This window comes from Pieris brassicae, chromosome 3 (genome assembly GCF_905147105.1).
Source record: "Pieris brassicae chromosome 3, ilPieBrab1.1, whole genome shotgun sequence".
Lineage (NCBI taxonomy): Eukaryota > Metazoa > Arthropoda > Insecta > Lepidoptera > Pieridae > Pieris > Pieris brassicae.
Genome location: NC_059667.1, coordinates 5090115 through 5117083, shown reverse-complemented (window position 1 = coordinate 5117083; position 26969 = coordinate 5090115). Strand labels below are relative to the sequence as shown.

Genomic DNA, 26969 nt, shown 5'->3' with positions numbered 1-26969 from the left:
ACTACTAAATATAGTACACGTGTCACGAGTCATTTACGTTGTTCACTAAGGTAATAATTATAAACCCTTATTTATGTATTAAAGTTTCAACAGTCGGTATAAAATTGTTTTGTTTTTCTGAAATAAATGAATATCTTAAAATGTACCATCCTTTTCTTTCTCTTCAGTCACATTTATTGTTGAGTATTGTATAAATCAGTAATGAGTTGTTTTACGTAAACTTGTGGAAACTGTGACGTGGGAGACGCATTGTACAACAACAAAACAATCTGCACAAATCACAATTTTATATAAACTTATCTTTAGCGTACTATTATTAGCCTTGAGTTAATTATAACATAATTAGTCTTTATTAATTCATTACATTTCTGATGAATTTATGATAGCGTGGGCACAAGTCAGTATAAATTATTTTAATAATTCGTTTGCGTAGATATTGCTTGTTTATCATGTAAACATAGGCCAACAAAGTTTTATAGAAAGCTGTGTTATAGATATAAATTATTACGTATTTTTCAAAAAATTTAAGAATGTTGATCTTCTGCAGAAAGAACTTCATTGTATTTAAAATTTTCAAATTCTTTCTTTACAAAATTATTGTTTGACGGACTCATAAGTTACCGGCTATATGCAATGACCGTTACGTACTTTTAACTCACATGATACAACTATATATCATTTAAGTTTTATTTATAGTAGTTATTGTATATTTAGTTGCCTTTTTTTATAAATGAATAAATATAAAAAAGTTTCATATAGTATGATTACTTGTATCAGTATGTGAACGGCATTTTTTGTATGTGTTAGTACATTGTGGGATGGTGTGTGTAACCGCAGTCACAGCTTATGCGGCTCAGTTTCATTTACGGTCTACGCATTGTTTCACTGTTATACAAATAGACCTTGCTACCCAGGGTTGTGAGTAATTCAACATTGAGTCTAAGTGTTTATACTTTAAAATTAATTCTATAGATTAAGTCTTTCAATTATAAGAAACCTTCACGCTACATGCCTGGCGTATTTACGCTACGGTTTTCAGCCCCATAAAGACGGCATATTTTACTCATTTAACTAAACACAACAATCAAATATACAATATTTACAATTTTCCTAACATACATAGTAATAATTATTTTATGGAATCAATACAAATAATGTATCAAGGCGTTCAAATATTTAATAAATTGCCTTCCAGTTTAAACGAAATCAATTATATGTATTTACACATTTAAAAAAATCCACACACTTATATTTATGTCTATAAATATTGTAAAAGTTCAATATAAATTAATAGCATAACTATGTGTTTACAAAACATTTAAAAAATCCTTTTTATATCTGTGTACGAGCGTCTAAGAAATTATTACTATTCATTAGTCACACAATACGTGTTGTAACATCGATGCGACCTACCTAGACTTTTGTAAAAAAATATTGTACATATTCTTAGCAACTAATATTTTTATTTTATATAGCTTATTTTTAAATAGTTTCAAAACGATATACATTACGAACCTCTAAAATTTCTCACTAAGTTAATGCAATTCTTTGAGAAATAAAATATCTTTGAACCGAAATAATAAAAAAATATAGAATGAAAATTAAAACAAATTGCAGTTAATTTTTATTACTGTGGAAGATAACTTGCAAGTAAAACAAATTAAGGTTAAATTATCCAATATTATACTTCATTTAATCTGTTCACAAAGCTAAACACTTGGGTTATAGACGCCTTTCTATACAAGAAGCAAGAGCAAAAATGTAATATAACTGGCATCCCTACATATAGCACTGTCCTTTTACGCTTTGCTTAAACAATGACAATTGTATTCGAATAAGTCCAGGCTCAAATGAGATGCTTTTTGTGATCCATTGTGGCTGAAACAGAATATTACCTCGTTTCCTTTTCATATATTATTTCATATGCCTTATTCCAATTAAAATGTATGTTTTCACGGGTAAATTATTTTTACATAAATATTTATGTTTATTGAAATTTTAGGTTCAATCAACTTAAATAGGCTACATAATAATTGTAAACTCTTACAACATTAAACATTTAAACCTGTGTTGACACCAAAATCCTTTAGTTTTTTACAATACAACTTTATAAACAAATATATACTTCGATAAAGCTTAGTAAGCATATAATAGTCAAAACTAATAAACATGACGATACAAATTACATAATTTACTAAACTCTGAAAAGTCTGTTTTATTTGTATAGAGGATTTGTACGAAATTTTCTCTTTAGTCGCCGCTCTCGTGGTACACGAAGATATATTCACGAAAATTGTCCAGATTAACCTTATTTAGAGGCCAGCGACTTTTGATACGCTCGTTCGTAAACACAATAGCATGATTCACGTTTTTCACACAATAAAAATTGGTATAACTGACCATAGTTTATAATTTCGTACATAAAAAGTTATCTGTGGTAACCGTTGAGAATTACAATACCGTTGTAATTTTATTGTATTGGTTCACTAGAAAATTGAAAACTTACTTCAAAATTTGTTTTACGTGCGCTTTGGAAGTGTTTTGTATTTTATCTACGTATATATTTTTTTTATTATTATTTTATTATAACTTAAAAGCCTAAAAAACTATTTACAATATATCTGAGAGCTTCAAGTAACATTTTTACTGTCTATTACTTTAGAGTTAGTAATATATGTACTTATATTTTTAATTATATTATTGAATTGTCTTATAAAATAAGCTTTAAATATAAGGTAGCCAACATAGATTTGTAATTTGTGGCTGCAAGGCACAAAACTTTTATAATTCAAGTGTGCGTCACAGAAAGTGATAATGAACGATCCTACTATGGCATTTTGTGAAACTTGGGATAGTACCTAAACTAGTCCCTGATGCACTGAGTCTGGAACTAAATAAAATAAAATTTAACAAAACAGACAACGCCATCTATTGTCGGATAGAAACACTTACATGCACGAAGCGCGTCAAGAGATGGCGGTAGTGTGGCTGCAGTACCGCCCTGCAGAGTCGCCAGGGCTGAATAGGTTTCCTCACACTGTAGATCATCAGATTCCGAATATTTTCTTCTCTTCTGTATAATCGCCTTCCACATTCTAAATCGTTTTTTCTGTCTTTGAAGACTCATTTACATTGCTATTAACACTTCACAATTTTTTTATGTTATAATCGTGTTGCGATCGTGATCTTTTTACTAAAAGTTATTTTGGTATAGTTAAAGTACAATGCACCGGTTTTAATTTGAAAAATTATATTTTTTATTAATATTGAAGACTCGTTGTATGTTAAAGCTGTTCGGTTTCAGTTCGATTGATTGATTTTGTATATTTACATTATAATTTACATAATTATTATTTTAAACAGATCACATTATATTTCCGAATGAGGTATCATACCTACGTAGCTAAAGAACGGGGCCTTCGCCCCTCAATTCTCTTGCCGATTTTGTTCAGTGCGTAAACCTAAGATTTTAACTAAGCAAATCCATATTTTAACCCAGGAGAAGTTGCGAGAATCATGTAACAATTGTCAACTAAGTCAAGGCGTCCGACGAATAGGGGCACTGCCCTCAGCTGTATTAGTACTCAAATCACTGTCCGTTCGTCACTCAATCAGGATACACTTATTGTTACATCAGTTTAAAAGGAATCCATTACAGGCTAAGAATCGGACATCGCCATTATTCAAGAAATCTATTCTTTCGCAAACTACAACTATTTGATTCGTTCATCTTATAAGAAAATATTTACTATTACTAAGTTTATGTTTAAAAAATAGCACTACATATTAATAAAAATATTATTAACAAAGAGGTTTGTGAGAACATATATGTAGTCGTAAATAGATTTAATAAATAATAGTTTAATGATGTTAAGTCATTCAACAAAAAAAAAAAAACTTACACATTTTACGGTAATATTATTTTCGCTATACGGAGATAAACTTTTAACAATAATGCATTAATGTTGAAACTGTATTATTTGTTTACGCTAATTTTACATTAGCATTTGTAATCGTCACGATCTTATTCATGACGTATTATATTTTGTCACGTTTACTTAAATTCAATGATACATGAGAATGACGAAGACAACCTATTCAATAGTTATTTAAGACTTGAAGTATGGCAACGATGATTATAAGAGCGATCCTCAATTGGATTTATGATACTCGCCCTACGAGACAATTAGACATCAAACCCTATATAGACATATGAAATTGTATATAAAAAGTACTAGAAGCATTTCCTCCATGGGAAATTGTAGTCCGTAAGTTCTGGAATCTAGTTAAGAGCAGCTTTTTATCAGTGCTAAGTTCCGCCTGACCCTTCATAGAAAACGATCTACTCTGCAAGTAAACTAGGCTTACTTATTGGAAACATTACTTCATGAGTCAATGTATTATTTCCTACTTGCATAGAAGTTTTTCATTTATAAACAATTGATAACACACATAGCCATGTCAGCGAAACAAATATAATTTGAGCTGATATGCATAGGTCGATCACTTTATTGCCTAAAGAACATCGATAAAATCTGGCCTAATGTGATTGGCGGTAAAATTTGTATCTTAAATGACTGTACATTACATAGGACATGTATTTGATATGCTTAAAACATTCCCAAATTTTATTCTGAAGAATGTAGCCGTGGCACGAAAGAGAAGAAAAGTAAATGTAGATAACGATCAAGAATAATAATTGTCCAGAAAAATGCTACAATACCAGCAATTATTTCGCGATTATAAAACAACATTACGAAGCCAAACTAGTAATTTAACGTATGTACCCTATAACGGACTTTATCCATATTTAGCTGTGAAATTCGACTCCAACGGTTCGTGACACTTATGAAAATAATTCACAGGTGTGGACTGTAGAGGTTACTAGCACCAAATATGTCATGTCCTTATCGCCTTTGAAAGTACTCAAAAATAAGTGAACGTTAATGTAGTCATATCGAAAATATGTTAAAATACCAATATAAGTAATGACTAAAATAAACATACAATTAAGTAAATGCCGTAGATAAGTACTAAAATGTACTTAGCCTGAGAACTTAGCTCTTTAATTAATGATAAGACCAGATTCTTCACCAAATCATATATTTTTTTGTATAGAACAATTTTGGGCTTTAACAACATAACTTCGAGAGTACAACAGATTTTTCTACAGGGCGGAAGACACCGCGCAATGCCTGCGTGTCTACAGACTCATCATGGCCGAGGCTGTTATAGTGATTTTATTTAGGAATGCTGAGAAAATGTAATGATAAAACACATGTCATAACAGCGAGATAATAAACAGCAATATTTTATCTGAATGCACGAGGTCTGAGTAATTACTTAAAGTTTCTCATACTAAGTATTCACTAATTACCCCGAGAGACTGTAATTATTTTTATTTGTTTTATTTCAAAGTGTACGATAACGTTCGTGTGATACTATTGTTATAATAACAATTATGTGAACACTTATGATTTTTTTGAAATAATTTTTCTTCATCAATTTCACATTACTTTCACCTTCTTTCATGTTTCCACTTGTAGTTTACCGCATCTATCCAATGCTAGGATAACAATTTAAAAAAAAACTACGTAATATCATATCAGTATATGATGTTACGTAGTTTAATTGACTGCAATTGTTGCTTTGACTCATAACTTGTATAAAAAAGATCATTTTTTTATATTGGTACTTTTTTCAATAAGGAATTAAACATATATTTAAGAAAAAAAAAGATTTCAAAATCAAAATGTTAATTAATTACGCAGTAAGAGTCAAAATTATCATCAGATTTATCTATCGAAAAGCTATTGTTGTCCATACTATATTTAGCAACATTGCTATAACTGGTATACAATGGTCATAATAATCACGCTACCGGCAAGATGACCCCCGGAAGCTCGTCATAACTATTGTCATTTCAGTGAGGGTCATCCATTCGAAACAAAATATTGAATCAGCGGTGCTTAGTAATTATTAAAAGAAGTTTAACATGTTTTGTTTTATAACATGTGGTATGTGTTGAAGCTATTCGTATGTTATATTAAAAACAATATAAAATTTAAAAAAATCTAACTGCGTCATGCATCAAACTCGAATATTTCAACTCTCTTTACCCAGTTTCACTTTGAGCACGCTTCTGCCACACATCCCAATTTATATACCACCAAGGTTACCACTGATAATTAGTCTGAAGTCTTAAACTTGAATTCATAAATTTCGTAATTTTTACCTTACTATGTTTTAACAATAAAAAACTATTTGTATGCTATACTGACTATTTATAAAATTGATTCAGTAACACAATACTTCATTCTAAATTTTGTCGCACTAAAACTATTAATCCTTATGCAGATGCAACTAAGCTCTATGCGACAGGAAATTGGCTATTTTCACTAGTTTCAGTGGACTATTCGGTGAACGGGTCGATACGCTAAATGCAGATCCTGTTCACTTCAAATGGTTACAAATCGTTGCAAACATTATCTTTTGTGCCTCGTTCCGATTGTTTGAACAATGCAGTCAATTCATTGTAAATGGCTTGATCAATCTATCTTTTGAAAAACTAGTATTCAATGTCCTTTTTGCTATAATTTTTTTATGGAATATTCATCTTCAATATGGGAATCTAAAACAGTAGGTCCTCCCTTCGTCTAAAACTTTATACAATTACAGTAATTCTTTCTAGATGTCGGGAAATCTAACCACAAAAAATATATAAATTAAAATTATCAACTACAAGTTTTATGTATCAAAAATGTTTCTTGCTCAGCGCTCCTTGCGTGTATTTGGAAAACACCGAATACACGCTGAAACTGGAATGTTATGTTTTATACCAAAAATACAAAGCTGAAACTATATACTTAACGTTTGCGCTAATAGCTCTTAATAAAATTCAACAACACGTTATATACTAACAATCTTACTCGTGAATCAATTTTATAACTAAACTCAATGTTGTAAATAAAATCTCATTTAAACTATATTTTTTAATTATATGAGTAAATGAAGTGTTTTAGAGAATTTATAAATAATTACATCTTTGAATTAAATGCTTCCACCGTTTGATTCCAACTGTTTCTAAAGGCCGTCCAACCATATTTCTATATCTATTATTATGATAAACACAAACCTATGTACCTAATATACCTCTAGGTATTTTGTAGGTTATAGTTAGCCTAAAGCATTGTGGTCATACCTACGTATATTATATAAAACCATCCTCACGACAGTAATTATAGTCACAAGGCGTTAATCTTTTGAAATCAAGTTAAACATTACTCATTCGCACGTGGGTCTGGTACCACGCCCACGAATGATGATCGGTTGAAGGCAAGATGAACTACGCATTTATGAAATAAGCGATGTCACTTTCAATTAAGGTGAACGAAAATCTAGTTAAATTCAATACAATTATATAATCTTAATTTCTTTTGTGTATAATACTTTAAATACACTTTATACTTGAATAAACTCACAGCATTGAGCCAACATTGCAAGACTGGGTATCGATATTGACCAATTGTATTAGATGACGAACCGAAATCGCCAGATTATATATAATTTTACAGGAAAACAAAACGTTTATTTTTTTCCTTTATCTTGTTTTAATCAGAAAACTGTTTAACTACTTTCCTGGTAACCCTGAGATGCAGAATCACTGAATGATTTAACACGTATTAAAAATCTAACTATGGCATTGCGCCAGTTCATTGTTTACGATTAGTGAACATTTTATAGAGGACTATTTATAAGTCTTGGTAATATATATTTACGTACACAAATATAATGATATAATGAGTTTAAGCAAGTCGGATGATCGAATACATTGACGTATTTTCTTACATCATATTTGTAATTATTATGTATTTACAATCCGTTGGTATGAAAATTGTAACACTGGCAAATGGTCCTGCTGATCATTTTCTACACATCTCAAAAAATCTATATAACACATTAATTCATTCCACTGACTTATATATATAAACCTTGGTAATTAACTATATTATATAAAAAATAATCAATTTTAAAACTATTTTTACATACTGTTTGTGTATATGAACAGGTTGTCCTTGGCTTGAAATACGTTAACATAATGATACACACCTTAACAAAGAATTTATTCTAATCACATTTATATTTAAAGTATTTATTATGGTTCCGGCATCTTATGTACAAGTTGTACAATTTTACTACAACACATTGCACATATGTTATAAAAAGCAAGAGTGGAGAAAGGCGCAGTTCTTTAAAAGTACGATAAATTAATGAACACAAGAGCACTATGAACAAGTTTACAATGTTTTAAAGAAATAGGATCAAATGCTATCAATACTGTATTTGTCCTTGATAGTGTATGTTACTGGCGATCTACGTGATCAGACGAAATATAGATATAAGGCGGATATGAAAGCCCGAAAAATATCAAATTATTCATAATTAATACAAAGGGTACTGACTTCTCTACCCTGACGTCGGGTATCAGCAATATATACTTATACATGAAACCCACAATAGTATAACAACGTGATTTGATAAGGAACTACTGACTTGGAAAATAGGTACTAAAGATTGGTACTTTTAAAATATGGAAGCAATAGCGTTACTATCAGCTGCAAGTTATAGCAGTTTACATATTGTAAAGTTTCATATTTGAAAACAAGACTATACAACATAGTATGTGGTAACCACTCTTCACGTTCTTGAAACTACGTTATTTTGTTTAAATTATTATTATTGTCAAACAAGTATTCTATGGAACGGCAATAAAAGAGGAAAAATAAGACTCCAAGTACTCATCAGGTTTCCAGACACGTGCTAAGGAGATATACTACTTGTGTAACGTTATTCGCGTAATGAATATTATGAGAAAATCCTTGAGTCAAACAGGTATAAAAATGAGTAAAAACCTTAAGATCTGGCTTTTTTAAATCACGCGAGTAAGTTCTATTGCGAACAATGCAAGTAGGTACAACTTCAAACGTAAAAATAGATTGTAGTCTCCGTTTGCGCTAAAGATGCGATTGACCAATCACAATCAAACGAATCGCTTCAAATTAGTCTTTGTTTTATGTTTAATGCCGTAAAATAGTTATGTTTGGACAAGTGCGATATAACTTTTAATCATGAGTGGTTTTCTTCTACTGTATAAAAATGCATAATTAAAATAATATTGCACTTGTCAAACATTGTCTCTTAATGGAAGCTGGTTTAGACATTCGCATTGACCTTGGCACCTTTATCTTGCGATGGTCGCATTATTAAATTAATTTACATTGCAATATAAATGCGCTAATATAATTATGATAAATCAATGTTCTCGTGATTAACAGCCTTTGAACTAGGGTAAGATTAATATCCAGTTCGTTATCGTATTTGTCTCGTAGCGATGATTGAAAATGTGAAGTTTTGAATACCGCTACAATTATGATCCATCTAGCTTAGTGGTTAATGTTCACGACGTATAACTAAGTCTCTGGGTTAGTGGCAAAATAATAATTATTTGGTAGACACAATTAGAAGACTAATCACTTATTTATCTGAAAAAACACGCAAAAAACGCAGGAATGTTTCTACCCCTTGATGAGTTTCGGTATAAAGATCATAAGACCATAGAGGATACATTATGGCTGCCGCATCAATTTGAATTTCGAAAATGTGTTACAATAGCCCGACATAACTATTGAAACACTCAACAATTTTACACAGAAAAATCCTTCATCTATTATTCGAAACAAAGGATCTATATACATGAATAACCTCGAAAGCCTATTCAAGTATAAAATGAACCTTTTGTTTTGTCAAATCCATCGTATTTAATGGATTCAGACACCCTAACGCAGTTTGAAGGGGTCCTAGGTTACCCCAGGCGTTACGGATGATACCTAATGAATTCTCCCCCTTGGTTGAAGGCAGGGTTGAAATGAGCTGAGCTTACAATTTAAAGCCACCGTCACCCTATTTAATTAGAGCACTACTTTACGTAAACGCATTCCGTAAAATGCGAACATCACAGCATTTTTACGCATTCACAGTTGGTATGACATGTCTCTAACAATTCGGAAAATATAACTTATGATGATTTAAATGCAAAAGCGGAAATTATATCTAGACAATTATATCGATTATATCATTACATGACGAGAGTTGTCAAGTAACTTATTTATTACGTAATATTTACTCTCCCTCTTCTGCGCTTAAAAAAAACGTACGTTTTTTTTACTAAACCAAATGTTTCGTTCGTTAATCTTTAACAACATAACTACGACGATTGTGTAATACAGTATTTATAACTCGTCCTACCTGAAGTAAGAGGTAATATAGGAAGTGGAAATTGCAGAGGCATTAGACGAAAACGGGGAAAAAATCTCATCAAGACGATGGTAAAAAAATAATTAGTTAACTCCGTAACATTTCATATCTTGTTCAAATTGCCTCAGATTACGTTAACGCGTCGCTAAAGTTTATTTGCTTTTTGTTAATTACAGTTTCGTGGTAATGTTAATCCTAAATTTGTCTATTTTATTTCTTAAGAACACAAATAAACGAAATTTAAAGTTAATTTTATTACTTTATTACTATTTTAAAACAGTTTTACATAGTTTAATATTTTTAGTTGAAAGTCTTGGATATACCCCAAAAAGTGTTTGATAAATCTAAACAGAGTTTGTGTGCACTCGATCGAAGCACGTGTCATAATAAATTAGTATCTCACATTAGCAGAGTCAATTACGCAATTGATTCGAAACGATCACAATTTCCATAATTCTCATACATCACAAATCAGCTTTCGCCGGTTTCTCTGCGGGTTTAACGAAATCTCGTTGACCCCGTGTCCTAACTCATTTATATTAATATCATTAATGTTAATTAGTTAATTGAAAATACGTAACTTTAGATAAATAGGTGTGAAGAGCCTCTTTAAGTCTTAAAATCTATTATCATCATTCAATTTAGTTTGGTAAGTCTTGAACCAAATTTATTTTGTTTTTTTTATAAAATTTAAATTTTGTTGAATTCTTATCCAACAAATCAAACTTAATTATTAAGAATCAACGGACATTTTAAATTTTTGCCACAATCAAGTGGTTGTTATCTGATTAGCCGTCTGTTAGCCGTCCCCGCATATGAACCAAACTATCCTATATCATATAGTATGCACTCTATATAATATATATTCATTTTACTACTGATTATCTTTGTTGTCTTTGGACGTTTGTAATCTGCATTTATTATTGTTTGCACAGTCCATTTATCGTCTGAGCTATATATAAGACAAACTAGGAATAACAGAAATTTAAAAATCCCAACCGCGACAAAGGAAATATACTAAAGTATGTATCCTGTTTCACATAAACATATGTATTGATCCGTAATAGTTAAAAATATACTACTGGTAATTATTAGAATATCGACTATATATCGTGACATACCTATTTGGCATACGAAATCGTATTTCTATACCTGAATAAAGCAATTTGTAATTATTGAATAGTTTCATCTGTGTTAGACTACAGAACAACCGCAATATACATATCTATAAATATTGAAGGATTTCTCTCATTCATGCAAGTATATGGCTTCATGGAATATGGATGCAAACAGACATCTAAGAATGCATTCAAGGCCATCTTTGGCGAGAACAGAAAGTGTCTCGCGTGATCGCACCGACCATATCGTCAACATAACAATCAGAACGAATTGGTCCATTGCATCACACAGGAAATGTAACTGTACAGAAAGACAAAGTGATGTAAAACACGAAAATATTTATAGTTTACAGTTCCATTTGTAACGGATTTGCAAATAGTACTGTTCATCCGTCAGAAGTTAATTTTCAGCGCCGCGGTTAATTGCTTCGAAGATTACATTACTTTGAAGTTTTGTAATGAGACTCGATCAGGAAATCGCTTATGACCAATGCGTTCATCCGGGGTTTCCGTCAAAACAAAATCTATCGAAAGCAAAGAACACTATGGACTATAAAGAAAAATATCATCTATGATACTGACGCAAAAATGTCTTGTCTGCATTATGATACAGGGATTTACTAAAAAAAAACGAAAAACTTTTAGTTTCCCATGAAGTGTGAAGTGAACTGAAGTATTTTAGGATTTTAAACAAAAAAATAACTTTAATTTAAGATACTAAAGGTATGCATTTTTTACGCTTCATACAGCGTCGGATTTCTTTAAAATTTTCAGACATCAATAAAAAAACGAGACAACAAAAAATCTGCATTTGACCTATCGCATTTCAATTTAAAACAGCAAACTGCTAGCTCATTAACGCCTACACTCGGTATCAAGCGGATGTTATGATGAAAAGCGCTATTTTAAGCAGCAATTGTTCATTAACTGCACTCCGTAACTCGTATGTTCGTGTAAAAGTATTTTCTTGTCCTGTGTTCAAGAGCCGTGAACAAGCGTCCAGGTGTTTCAAGAAAAGGTCCAGTAAAAATTTTCCTAAATGCAAATTATAATATATATATTTCATACATCAACCCTTTTCATACATATTTTAAGGAAATGGAGGGTAATATTTAGAGTTGAGACTTAGTACTGAGTCAAACGTTTGTTAAAGACGAGAGTCAGTTATCTGTACGTACCAGCCTGTTATTTATTTATTCTTTACACACATACCAAATATTAGTCTTTTTTTAAAGACTTTGTTGAGTTTAATTTTTAAGTTTTTTTTAAATTGACTTCCAAGGAATAGAAGCTTTTTTGCTTTTGATATTTTTTCTAGATAATCCCAGATGAGTGGTGAACTAACATACCAAATAAATTTTTGTACATTGTGTTCAAATGATCATCGATAGTAAGACATAATATAATACACATGACGTTATTTTTTTAATTATAAGGTTCAAAGTGTTTTGTTGCATTCACTCGATTTACTTAGTCAATTAGTATTTCTTAAATCCGTGTCTAAATAGAATAATCAGCTCCGGGAGTTGCATCAAATAACACAAATACAATTCAAGCGTTACTATTTTTTTCTATTTGCAAAACTCTGTATATTCCCTTTATAAGTATTACTATTGATTGGAAAATCATGTTCTAGGGGAGCTGCATAATTTCGGAGGGTGCATACTATTGAAATGCATGCATTGTTTTTGAGTGCATCCTAAAGTTGAAAAAGCTTGGTCAACATGTAGAATGAACTTAAGTAGACCTTGCCTTTTGTAGGCAATTAATCATTATTGTATAACATATTATTGTAATCATTTGACAGTAACATTAGGTAACGTTTGTTCCACAGAAAAATTATTAGTAGTAAGATAACACCATACTTCCATTTTGGATAAACTACCTAATTGCCAGCCATTTAAACAAAAATGTGAAATTCGTAGCAAATACTAGGAATGTCTTGGAGAATCCTGATTATGATTATTGTTTATATATTCCTTAGTGACATTTTTATAAACAAATCAAACGAATTATAACAAATGAAAAAATATTATTTTTAAATGTACTGTGATTGAAATTAATAAAGTTATTATATTATTAAATCCCTTACGTGATTGAGTGTGCGTGTCTTATCAAAGTACAGTAAAAGTGCCTACTGTGTACATTAAGTAATACAAACGTTTAAAATCCAATTAATTTACCAATAAAAAAATATATTTTTCCTTATTTTAGCTAATTAGCCAATTTACTGTAACTATTAGCATTATTTGTGATACTATTATCCCGTTATTCTAATAACAAACCTTTAATGATTCAAATTACAAACTGTTTACATCCGGTAAAAGATATCACGACCACAACACAATAAACACCTTGAAATCGCACTTCGTACCACTTTTAATAAAAGCAACGTGTGCGTAAAAAAATCAAACCGACCGATCGATGTGTGTCGACTCGGAAGCGAGGTAACGCACTGACTCGAGCGAGTCGCAACTGGCGGAGAAATGCAGGGGCGTCAAATGCTTAATTGCATGTTATTTTCCGCTTAATTCTTAACATTCAGATCGAGAGCGTTATGTCCATTATTGAAGCATTCAATTATATTGTGTGAATCATTAGAATTTTCAACTTCTGTCTCATCTCGATGAAGGATCATTCTCTAATTCAATGTCGGAATCCTTTCACTATTCTAAGCTTATTATATATACACTTAAAACGTAATTAAAAATAGATGCAACTGATAAGAATCACATCGTGTTGAATACATATTGATGTCAATCATATCTTTTAAGATATATGCGTTTCTGAATAAATAAATGTATACAGAATAGTCACGTGAAATATATCAGATTTCCATACAAAATTGGCGATAGTTTGAAAAACCTTGCTTTTGTTAATTATGAACGGTCTAATAATCATGATATAGTAATAAAACGAGAAACTCAATATGCATAGAGAAAAACATGTGCAAATGTTTTCGCAACAATATCGATTTTCAAAACAGTCGATAATTTATTTATATATAAAGTAGCGATTGATAGCCCTGCACAAACATTAGTAAAGACAATAGACAGTACATCCATCAGCGCCGCTGATATGAACAGACTATACTGCTATGAATATTGAAAACCCTGACTCAGAGACTGCACCTTTGATGTGCTACAAATGACGCGAGGATTTAAAAACCGAGGATCGAAGATTAAACTCGTATCTTGGTAAGAAATAGAAAACTCAGACTAAAAATTTTAAAACTCAGCGTTATTTAAAATTAAGCGAAATCTCCTTAATTAAATATATCCAACAAAAATGTAATTTTGTAGTTGTGGGACGCGAATGAAAGAACTATAATACATACGTAGTTTCGCATCGTGATGCACTTTTTTGTAATTTACTTAGATGACAAACTTAAATCATATAGTAATAACTTTAACGACCTTTACTATAGAGATGTCAGTAATTTAATTACAATAAACCTATTTTAGTATAATTACGTGTATATCTGAGTCGTAATGACAAGGATACGAAAGGGAATGCTTGAATGGTTTGGTCATGTAGAAATTATGATTGAGAAGCCGTTTACAAGTTAAATATACAAGGCAACGGTGGATGGCAAGGTTGGGTTGGGTAGGCTTCGTCGTAGATACTTGACTCTAAGACGTAGATAGTAGAGAAGGGAACAGGGTAAAAATTACCCAACCAACAAGCATAGTGTGTGTCATGACAGTGGGTGAAGCGAGAGAGGTCTCTTCCTACCCCTTCGGCAAAAGTAAATCACGCCTTAATATATAAATAAATAAAATAAAACGAACCATCCTAAATAATAAAATTCTACGGCTAAATCCAAGTCTAAATAATTACGATTACTTGAGAAACACATACACAAGTTTTCTAGAAGATTTTCTTCATAAATACCGGCTGAATACAATTTAATCCTTACTATATAGATAGGCACGAAAGTTCAATAACGCCTGTTTGAGCGAGATCGCGCCTTAAAAGGAAACCACGATTTCAAGTACGTACAGTGAGAAACTTGACATTTAATTCGAGAATTTTCACATTATATAAGCAGCCATAACCGGTCCATCAATTTTCTATTCGAATTGGTCTCTTACGTTTTTATTTCATATATTTTAATATAGAGACAGATGAGTAGCAATGTAATTATTTAACTACATAAGTGCATTCGTTTAAAAAAATAGTTTTAGAATATGACATCAAATAGTTAAAAGTTAATTAGTTAGTTATTAACTACAATTATACGACAATAAGACAATAAGAAAAACAATTGATTTCCCGTTCCTTATAGATTATTTTTGTGGTTTAAATTATCAACTGGTTTTCCTGTAAAATGATTCCTCTGTGAATTCAATGTTCAAACTAATTTTATTTATAAATGATCGCTTACTTAAATAATCAGTCTATATAAGAACGAATCGTTACTAACGACTGTCTTATGCATGTGGAGTATAAGCCTCCTCCTGGAAACCCTGGTTTCGATTCCCAGCAACAATTGTTTCATCTATGGAGTTTTCGTATGTACGCGAATAACAACTATACATCATAGCGAGGTCTTTAATTATTTTAAAAATAACGGACCACCCGTCCACCCGTCTGACCTCTACTTGCCTTAAGAGAAACAATAGTGTTCAAAAATTATGACAAAATTAACCGCATTAAGAATATTAGTATTCAGGTCAGCGCTCTTAACAGGAATACCATGTCTTAGTCTCACTGTGAGTCAATTGGTTTTGCAAGGAAATCATTGTTATTAAATTAATCATAATCATTCGGCTTACTCTATTTTGGTTTTTTAAATAGTATCTACCGAGAAAACATTTATATGTATAATAATCCAATCTAATAAGATGTTTATAATTTTGATTGAAACACAAGATATAGTTCTCTTTCTTCGAATAAAACAGTTTTTTTTAAGGCTCTTCACAATCTTTATTTCGTTTAAATCTGGGGAATATTTCTAAAGAGAGGATATTGCAACCATGTACTATCATACTTTAGACGATAAACGCAGATATTATCAATCATCTCGCTCATTACAGTAATGCTTCTCCAATATGGCACAATCATCTTTATTGTCCTCTATTGTTAGACGAAATGTATGATCATGACCTCCAAAAACATTTTATGGTACTAGGGGATTCGTATTGAACTAAAATAAATTTTAGCTTCATTAATTAATTGGATTAATATACGTGATGCTTACGAGATCACAAGAATAAAAAAGCTAGATCAAAAACGACAGATCATGCGCGACGAATATATCGCGCGCCACACATATAATAATATGTTTTTCAGTGATGACAAAAAGTGAAAAGGATTCTCATAAATAACTAAATTACATTAATATAATAACATAGCGCAGTTCTACTAGTGATTCTAACTTACTCGTTTGTCTTTGCGTTTGAAGCGACAAACTTCTTTGATAGCTGTCAACAAAGGAAAGGTCCCTCCACCTTGTTGATCCAACAGTATCGTTCATTTGCCATTGAAATTGTTCATAAATAATTGATGTTCTATGTCATATAAATAGTCTACCGTCAAGCGTTTTTTTTTTGGAATGGAATCTCGCTGTTGGTCTTAAGGGCTTTACAGCTCAGCTCGGGCTGTTGGGTTGTCGTGCTGGGCGGAATGGGCGTTTTTCCCGCGGCTGGCGCAAGGGCGTCTCCTGTGAGACTCGGACCTCGGCTTGGGCCTTCCTGGGGTGGTCAATCGCCTGAAGGGCAGGGCGGAAGCTCACTGGAGTGAGCGCGAAGTAAAGGTCCACAGCTTCCCCGGTGAAGGTGGTTTTTTTAACCTACTCTGTTTTTGACTATTATAATTTGTCGCGCGGTTTTTAAATTACGCCAACTTCATCCTATGGGCTACGGTAGGGAACTTCAGGTCGTGGTGGAGATCGACGTTCCTCACGTAGAAGGGCGCGCGGGTTGCGATTGTCATGAATCACGACTGAAGCACCTGAAGCCGAGTGGAGTCAAGACTACGGTAACGTAGGTCATGCACGATCGGATGCAGGCCACCTTGTGTCTAAGGGACATGTGACTCCTTTTATTCAGGAGGAAATAGAGACGAGAGAGCCGTGGTCCTATGGACTTGATGGACGCACGAGTGGGCGGTGCTCATCGGGAATGAGCCCCTTTGCTCGGGCGAAGTCTAGGAGGCGCTTTTTGACTACCTTCTCGTACAATACCAATACAATGGCCTCTTTCCACTGCGCCGGAAATCATCAAGCGTGTTGTTTTGTCCAAATTTTAACTCAGCAAAAGTATTAATTTATCGATATTGGATATATTCCGTGTGTGTTATGAAAAGATCATGGTTAGTTAATTCTTGCGAGATGAGGTATCTTTCAAATCCTTTACCAAGTGTTACAAAATAAACGCATTGAGGGCGGCAAAAAGCACCGTACTAAATTAGAAATTTCTATTCCTCGCTTCACCGGTAACGTCTTCTATTTCCGAGTCGTCAATCGTAGTTTCTTGCTTTGCTGGTTTTTTAAAACATTTGGTTCGAAAAACGTCCGAGGTATTTATAAGTTATATGGAATATTTGAATACTACGTTTCTGTGCTACATTCATCTTTTTAATTTTGATGTAAAATTAAAAAATGTTTTCTTCTTATTAAATAATTATTCTTTTTCTTCATCTTTATACTCAGAGTTTTTGTTAAAAGCTGTCTAAGTTTAAAGAAAGGGTTAAAGTCCTTTAAGTGTTACATTGTTTTAATGTGAACACGGGACAAGGGAGCAGTGTCAATTAAAACGAGCTGTATACTAAATACGTGCGCTACAGTAAAACCAAAGGCTTGCCAGTTGCACTTTATATTGTGTTGCCTATTATTGGGTTAAATAAATATATGGTATCGGGTTTATCAAAATTGTCGAGTCCAGAAGAGATATGAAATAATAAATGCTTTGAATAAGAGTCCATAATTATTGATATCGTTCCAATTTTATATCTTAAATGTAAAAAGCAGCCGCTGTACCCTAAATAAACCCAATAAGCACTAGGCATGACATTCCTTGAAATCGATTTGTTGCGCTGCATGAAAGTCACCCAAGTAATTTTACATAGAGTCAATTAACATTTTCAACCGCTTTTGAGTTTTAATGACCAGTGATGTGGAAAGTAATTTATTTAGAGCACTGAATAATAATGTATGTAAGAATTAAGAAAGTATTGTATAATCGAATATTAAATTAAAAACCTCGACCTATGCATACGTTCTGTTACAACCAAAACGATATGTTCCTTGATTTTATGTCAATTCAGTTATAATTTCTTTACATTTTAAGAATCAATAAATTACCACGATATGTAAAACATAAGAAAAACGGAGCCGCCAAAACGTTGAACATTACAGCGCATGGCGCCAAAATGGCCGCTAATGCAAATAAGTAATCATGGAAAGTAGAAAGATATGCTCTAGCGACATCGTGCATCGAATAGAGAAAACTTATAAGTTGTAAAAGCGACATCTAGTTTAACTTTAATGTATCCAAAGTTATCTAATAGATGGCGCTTTTCAAAATATTTATATAAACTCTATAGATGACACCACTTTATAAATGTAGGTTAGCGATATCTCTTGTTCAACAGAATAAACTTACTTTACGTTATTTATAAGTGACTTACTGGAACACGATATTGTACCTAATAGATGGCGCTCAACTGAGTTAATTAAATTAAAATATAACAACGCTTCATAGGTGGTATAAAATGTTGACTAATGTTTTATGTTGAAAAAATCTAAATTAACATTTCCAACTGAGTTTCTTAATTGGTTTTTACTTTGAAGTAATTAATCAGAATGTAAAATACTAAATAAATACCTGATACAGGAAGAGCTCGTAGAGATACAGCATCCTCTTCGATTTCATCCTCAGCCTCTTCCTCTGTGATTGAAGGTGGAGCTGCCCAGCATCGTAATCTCACTCCTGGGTTACCAGCTTGGCCACCATCAATTCTTACTCGTGGTAAACTCCGTGTGGCGTACTCTCCATTGTTCGAATTCTGGAAATGTGAAAATTTTGTTTCAATGATTTACTACAGAACATTTATTTGAATTTCATCTGTCATCATTTTTATTTACATATACATGAAGTTAAATATTGTGTAGCTACTGGAAATATTACAAATTAGAATAACAGATACATATCAAATTGCTCAATAGTATTAGTTTATAGTGTTATATTAATATCATCTAACTTTTCTAAATGGCTGGAAATTGATTTACCAACGCACTCATAAATTATCAATTAGAATTATGGTAACAATTATTTTCACCTTATAGTCTTACATACTTAGTTAAAATCACGTCTGGTCCCAAAGGAAAAAATACAATTATAACGTCTACTGACGTTATATAAGTCATACAGGCTATTTCCTAAAGGGGTGGGTGAACGCTTTTCACTTACAACGATTTTTATTACCTTTCTAATTTCAACCTTTATGTTTATTTGGGTTTCACCTCTTTAAATCGGATCATCTAATAAAAAGTTATAACATCTTGATGCGGTCAATAGGACACCAAATCATTTATTTAAAAACATTTAATATTCCTGCCATGCCCTTACAATAATTTGCTATCATTAAAAAAGGTTGACATTTGCAATGCTATTACACACCTTTACATCAATTTGTATGAGTAACAGAGAGATTACTATTATGGAATCCAGAGCACGCGACCTTTATAACTGCGTTTATAAAAACAACAGTGACAGGAATTTATATGACGTGTATAATTTAGTTATACTATACTTTTATCCACATTATTCTATCAAATCCATTCTATTCTATTCTATCTTTGCTGTTAAATTTAAACATAAGTACATATGTATATTAAAATAAAACTAATATATACGCGAATTTATTACTGAAACCATAGACAATACTTTTAAACTTAAAGCTTTGTCCGAAAACAGACAACTACAACTTTTAAAACTAACAGACCTGACATTTAAATGATAATACGTATAGGTGTTATCTAAATAAATACAAGTATCCCAGGGTCGGTGTGTTAAGCTATGTGAGGTCATATCAATCAGCTTTCTCTTACGAGTTAAAAGAGAGTATTGACCACAGACCTGTTGCCTAATCTATAATAAAAAGAGCTGCCATGCAGTTCATTAGGTCTCGGGTACCGAGTGGACATAATTAATATACGCGAATTTTATTTAACCAAGACTATTAATAAAGGCCTAAGTTCTAAAGATGGCGATGTTCTGCAGATGCATAGTAAAACCTCCAGTTTCAATAGGTATTTACTGAGTTAGCCTGGAGTTTTTTTTTTTAAGATTGTTTGTAGATCTTTGGTTCTCATAAGCTATTCACCAATTTTATACTCCTTAATTATTCTGACGTGATTTATGCAAAATTGCCATATAAAATTATATTAGTGTGATTGATAGCTGTGTGACTTCGTATTCACGACAAGTACGTCGCAAGCGTACAGTAGTGTATTCTAAGCTTCATTCATGGTCCCATCGAAACTTCGAGTGATAACGAAGTAACTTCAGGTGATCGTGTAGTTTTGGTCACAAAAAGTACCAAGTACTAAGTACCGTCACCTTTTATTAACCTCAACCTATCTTCAACCATTTCATTCTTTTTAGCTTAAGTGACCACGTGTTGTGTCATGGGTTTCGACATACACATTATATATTATATGTTTACTAAATTTTAACCGTTTTTAGTGAAGAGTTTGTATTGCCACTTTTTTATAATAACACTCTGTACTCCCCTTGCATTGCGTCCAGTGACTTTTTCTGTCTTACATTTTTCCTAAAAAGATACAGTATATTGATAACAATACAAATGACGTGTTACGCGTATCGCGAAATACGCCCCGGCTACAACGGTAATAGTATTGTCTTTCGTTAACATAGCTTTTACACATTAAGAAAACACTTTTTAAACGGATTGAAGCTATGTATTTTTATTATAAACTTATAATTACCACCGTGGTCACTGTGACCACGCAACGCAGGCTGTAAAGCATGCGAAACGTCGGAAAATTTTATAATTAAAATTATGTAAATAATTATAAGTTTATAATAATATTACATAGCTTCAATCCCTTTAAAAAGTGTTTTCTTAATACATCGATAATATTTTTATTTACAATATTCATGAGCCGGGGCGCAATTGCTTGTGAGACCCGTTCTTGTATTGCTAATTACTTCCCTCGGTGTTAAATAAATAATTTTGTATTCTATATAGAGTGGTTTTGCTTATTATAATAAAATATTTTCCTAGATCTCAATGATCAATTCCCACGTTCAATACACTATCCAGCCCTTTCCATTGTGGCCTGAATTATTTCATTCGACGCAATGAGTTATGATCTCTTTCATATCATTGATTAATATAATCTACTTTGTGCAATATAAATTATTCTTATTTATATATAATTTTAAGTTGTATGTTAGAAATATCTTGACCAAAATTGTGTCCAAAATTTTTATTAGTTCTAAAATCTTCTTTTTTAACATTAAATAATGAGTTAAAGCTTTAACTACAAATAAATTAATTAAAAAAACGAGCGAATATTGAAAATAATTAGTTAAATGTTACAATTTATTACTTATATGCCACAGTATATTATACATTCAATAAATTAAAGCGTATAAATCTAATGGCTCCTGGCTCCTGGCTCCAATCCAGAGTCGACTACTACATTTAATATAGGTAGCTTTGTAATAACTATTGTTACAAAGAAAGCCATTAAACGCTTTGCCCTTTTATGTTATTATAAGTTATTTTCGTTTAAAGCCATTATCTATTTGAGGAAAAGCAGACCACGATCATAAAACGAGACATAAATACATTTAGGTCATCCGTTTTATTTGTAAGGTAAATTTAGTTTAAAACATAACTGACGTTACCGTAAGAGTCGCATGAAGACGCCCCAATGAATGACAGGGTCGAGAGGGTGAATCATAGGGTTCAGTCATGCTTGCACACTGCTGCATCACAAAATGTTATTTTGTTGGTTTTTTGTGTATTTAAAAAAAATTGTAATAGACTATCCAAATTTGTAATTAATCTAGTTGATAATAAAAAGAAAATGTTTGATTAGACTGTTGCCTTTTGACTTTATTATTATCTATTTTAGTGTTTTTCTTTAACGCTCCCGTGTCACTTTACAAATAAATGAAGGTGTCAAAAGACTCTGTGTGATTTACAATTTTTATGGCTTCCCATAAATGATTTTTTGTTTTAACCTAAACATGTAAAACACATCTACAACAGAGGTTAATAAAAATTAACCAAAGCCATAAAAATGTTAATCAAAAACATAGAGCAATCATCATCTCATATTTCTTAGTGATGTCACGTCGTTTGGTCGCATTGAGGTCAGGGAGGGACTTAATTGCGACAATATGGTAAAGTCTGTTATCCTAATTACTTGGTTATAAATAAACGCGCTCCAATTGCCTCTGAAAAGTGCTAACCGAGTAAAACTTTTTATTTAAAATATTGAGCTTATGTGCCCTGTAACCGTCGAATGCATGGTATTATTTCCACGATAGGAGTTATTGATTAATACATAAGTTTAAAAAAGAAGACATTTTGAAACCAATTGAATACTTCCCGTATTCTTCTAATAGTTAACGAATCTACGAGTATAGCTATATTTTCTATTTAGTTCTGTTTTAGGTATGGACAAATATTCCTAACATTTTGTTGCAATTAAAATCTCTGATTATAGTTATTTAATTTATGTACCTAGTGTAAAGTATAAACTATTCTTAAAAACTTTGGAATATTGAAAGATAAATAGTGTAGCTAAAAGTATAACTAAAAAAATCCCTAGCATCCCAAAAATCCCAGGCATCAATATCCAATACTTTAAGAGGGAACATTTTAATATTACTAAAGCTTGAACAACACTCATAAATCACATAGGTACAAACTGTATAAGTTTAATTTGGTCAGTTATTGCCCCATTGCATTTATGAAGGAAACGATTTCAGATTGTTTCGGCCCCAATCACGAACGGCTATGCAATGTCTTCCGTGACTCTGATACAATTTCCTGTCCGTATATTGTTTTAAAAAGGTTCTATTTAACAAAATGTGTAAATTTAAGCAATGAATTCAATAAAAGTATAATTCACCAATAATACTTTAATTTAGGGTATAATAAACATTTGTTGGTATTTTTTTAGTCTAAGGAGGCTTTATTTGATGCGATAAATTGTAATGTTACACAGGATAACGTACCTACATATATAGGGTATATTTACTTATTGATTTACTCATAGCTCTGTCTCACTAAAATACTAATAAAACTCTTTCTTTTTTAGTTTTATCAGTTTTATCATTTTATCAGACAAATCAGTGCTCAGTGTATACTTAATTTGACAGAAACAGACTTTATATTTAAACAATTGAACAAGACTGATTTATAGAACATAGATAGTCCCAAAACTTGTGATCAGCAGTTCTTTCTATCAGTAAACCGAATGGAGTAACATTTACCGAAAATACTTTCTTATTTTAGCCCTTTTTTGTTTGAAACCTAGTAAGATATGGGAATGGAAGTTATTCTTACCCTAAAAGGAAAAATTGTCCTATAAACAAGAATGAAATAAATGGAGGCAAGTTAAAGCAAGCTGTCCCTACATAAATCAGTACTCTTTAATTGTACCAGACATGACGTATCATTAAAAATATATTGTTTTACTGATAATAAAAGCCAATTAAGGTTGTTTCAAAAGCCTGTCTTGTTTTTTCAAAGTTGGAAGCTTATTTGCAAGATTTTATCGATGTTAAAGTAAAGTGACTGTGACTACGATAACATTAATTTATATTTATTGACAGTTTTAACGTATACGTATGATTTTATTAATTAAATAAGAAATCTAGGTAAATTTTTAATAATTGGTAATAAAGATAATAAGGTCGAACATCTAATTGCCTAATAAGAATACAAATCATCATGAAACATATGCAGAAATTTGAGACTATTACCGAGAGGTGGTAGCACCACTGGTTTTCTTGATTTATTTTATAACGACAAATGAATATGCATATACTCATAGACACTGAAACTGATGCCCGATGCCATAGTCAAAGACATAATTTAACCTTTAGAAAGCTATAAGTTACGTTATAATTTTGCTATCAAAACTATAGATATCTATAAAAATTCTACCGATAAATTGGAATTAGGATATCATTTGTGTATTTCAGAGCCAAGACCACATCGTCCAAATGCCCATAACTCGAAGAAAGAAAAGTCCACTTTTGTAAGTTCTATTAATAAAGTATACTTGGAGACAAATGTATTTTAAAGAGACACTTTATAAATACACTTCCCTTATCTGTTCGTATTCTATGTGCAATAAAAATTTGCACTAAAATAGCGCATTGTGTTAAAAGCCAAGTTCAGGGGTGTTAAACATGAATAAGAAATATATACTTTATTCATATATCGCGGAAATTATATTGTACCCTTATTTTATAACTTAAAATTGTAAGCTGACTTAAAGTGAGCGGTGTCCTTGACATTTCATAAAACATAATATTTACTACTATTGCCTTATTTTTATCTTAATCTTAATCTACTGTTAATGTGCTTTAATTCTTTATGTATTTGTCTTGTGGTCTTATCAGGTCTGTGCACCAATTGATTTTTCTTTCAATGTTGCCATGAACGGTGAAGGAAACATCGTGAGAAATCACCTACATGTGTAAAGTGCACGTCTTATCAAAAAAACAACTGCATTTTTTTTATTTAACTATTAATTAATTGTCTGTGGTCTAGTACTAGTACTGTGGGAACTAGTACTCAAAAACTTTGGGGGATAGAGTAAATAGGCAAAAAGGTCATCGTCCTGCCACCAAAAATTTACTATGTCGCTAAATAAAACTCTGGTCAAGTAAAACCAATTTTAATAAAGATATAAACCGCAAGATAACTGTTTTGTTTCTTTCTTTAGATAACACAGACATAAAACATCAAAACAAGTCTCTTAACGATAGACTATACAAGTTGTTTTTAAAATTGAAATGAATAAAACATATTATACTCATCCATGCTTATCCATATCTTGAGCTAAGGTTTGTAATCCCTGCCCTAGACAGTCATTGTACGAAGTGAGAATCGAGATCTGATGGTTAGTTTATATTCAGTCGACATGACGATTATCCCCAGGCACTGGCGCCCACTAGCGAAACCCTTTGTTTTGTTCTCTATGAATAGAATTTACTTCCACATAACTTTGGCATTGGCTTATTTGTTGATTAGATAATAGCGAAGGAAAACGTCGAACTAATTACTCTGTTGATGATGTGATAGTACAAGCTATTCATACATTTAAAAAGAACAAAAGAAAAAATTTAAGCACACACACAAAAAAACATTATCACTTAAGTTAAAACTCATCTATAAGTTGCTGTCACCAGTAACACTGATTTTCAGTGGGCCTAAACTATTTTGGAGAGACCAGTTCACTCTTTATACAACACACAAATTTCAGGATACCTTCAGTATAATTCCAGACGTCCCGATGACGAGCTTACTTACTTCGGTACCTGAGCCATCTTTTGGTAGTTAGACTGCGAAAATTTGTTGCTTTTGCAAATGTGAACTTATAAATCTTTAATGGTACCCTACTGGACTACCACCCAATAGTATTAAAGTAATAAATTAAGTCTGATCTTATTGCTAGCATCAAGTTGCTTCCAGTGTATCGAAAATGCAATGGCTAGTATCAAATTAATAGTGTTGTTAGTATGATAACGCTAATTGTTTCATCATTGTCATCCTGAAGCGTCAGTTAAAATCAATTTAAATAGAAGTTCAACAACATGTGTGACTCAGCGTAATTTACATCATGCAAATAAACACAAAGAGACATATCGTCTCCAATCACCCGACGGCTCATTTTAATTATCCAACTTGTCAAATAAGTATAATGCTTAAACAAATTAAAGGTGTCATCATTTTCTTAACCAAATTCCAAGAATTATAGACTAATAAATACAATGTTATCCCTACAGTTTCACTAAAACCGATTTGAGACAGAAAAGAGAACATAGTCAAATTTCATTTAATAAAAATCCCAACCAAAAGCCAAACAATTTTAATCTCGGAACACATCTTCAATGATGAACAAATCTGTATAAAAACAATCCAAACCATATGTTGTTGATGTCATTGTACGAAATAACCGCGAGGATATATTTAGCTAAGCACTTATTCTTATGAATTATATGATTAATGTTCTGTATATTTAGTTCGTTGCTCTGTCATACAAAAAGACAACGTTTATCACAACGTATTATGATATATTATAAGAATATCTATTTCCATAAATATTATGAAATACAGTCTCCTAAAAAATTATAAATAGTCCTTTTTTTTGGTTTTCCAGATGATATAAGCAAATGTTAAAGATTTTTATTTACTAACCCATAAAAACTAGGACAACTATTTTCGTGTTGAATGTAAATAGGAAAACTGAAACTGACAGAAATAATGATTTGTCTTGTCGGTGGATTTAAAATAGACATTACCCGAACGAGCAAT

The 26969-nt window shown here is 31.7% G+C and overlaps 1 protein-coding gene across 9 annotated transcripts in view; it reads right to left on the bottom strand.

Annotated features, from left to right (window-relative positions):
- LOC123707121 (ras GTPase-activating protein raskol) overlaps positions 1-26969 on the bottom strand; it is a 113170-nt gene that overhangs the window by 51061 nt on the left and 35140 nt on the right. For 5 of the 9 annotated variants that reach the window (XM_045656922.1, XM_045656919.1, XM_045656918.1 and 2 more), the window contains one exon: positions 19262-19442. In XM_045656922.1, the coding sequence (XP_045512878.1) occupies positions 19262-19442 (181 nt within the window). Of the gene's footprint in view, positions 1-2952; positions 3194-13717; positions 13892-19261; positions 19443-26969 lie in introns of those variants that run through there. The other 4 variants (XM_045656928.1, XM_045656929.1, XM_045656931.1 and 1 more) reach the window with 4 other exon arrangements.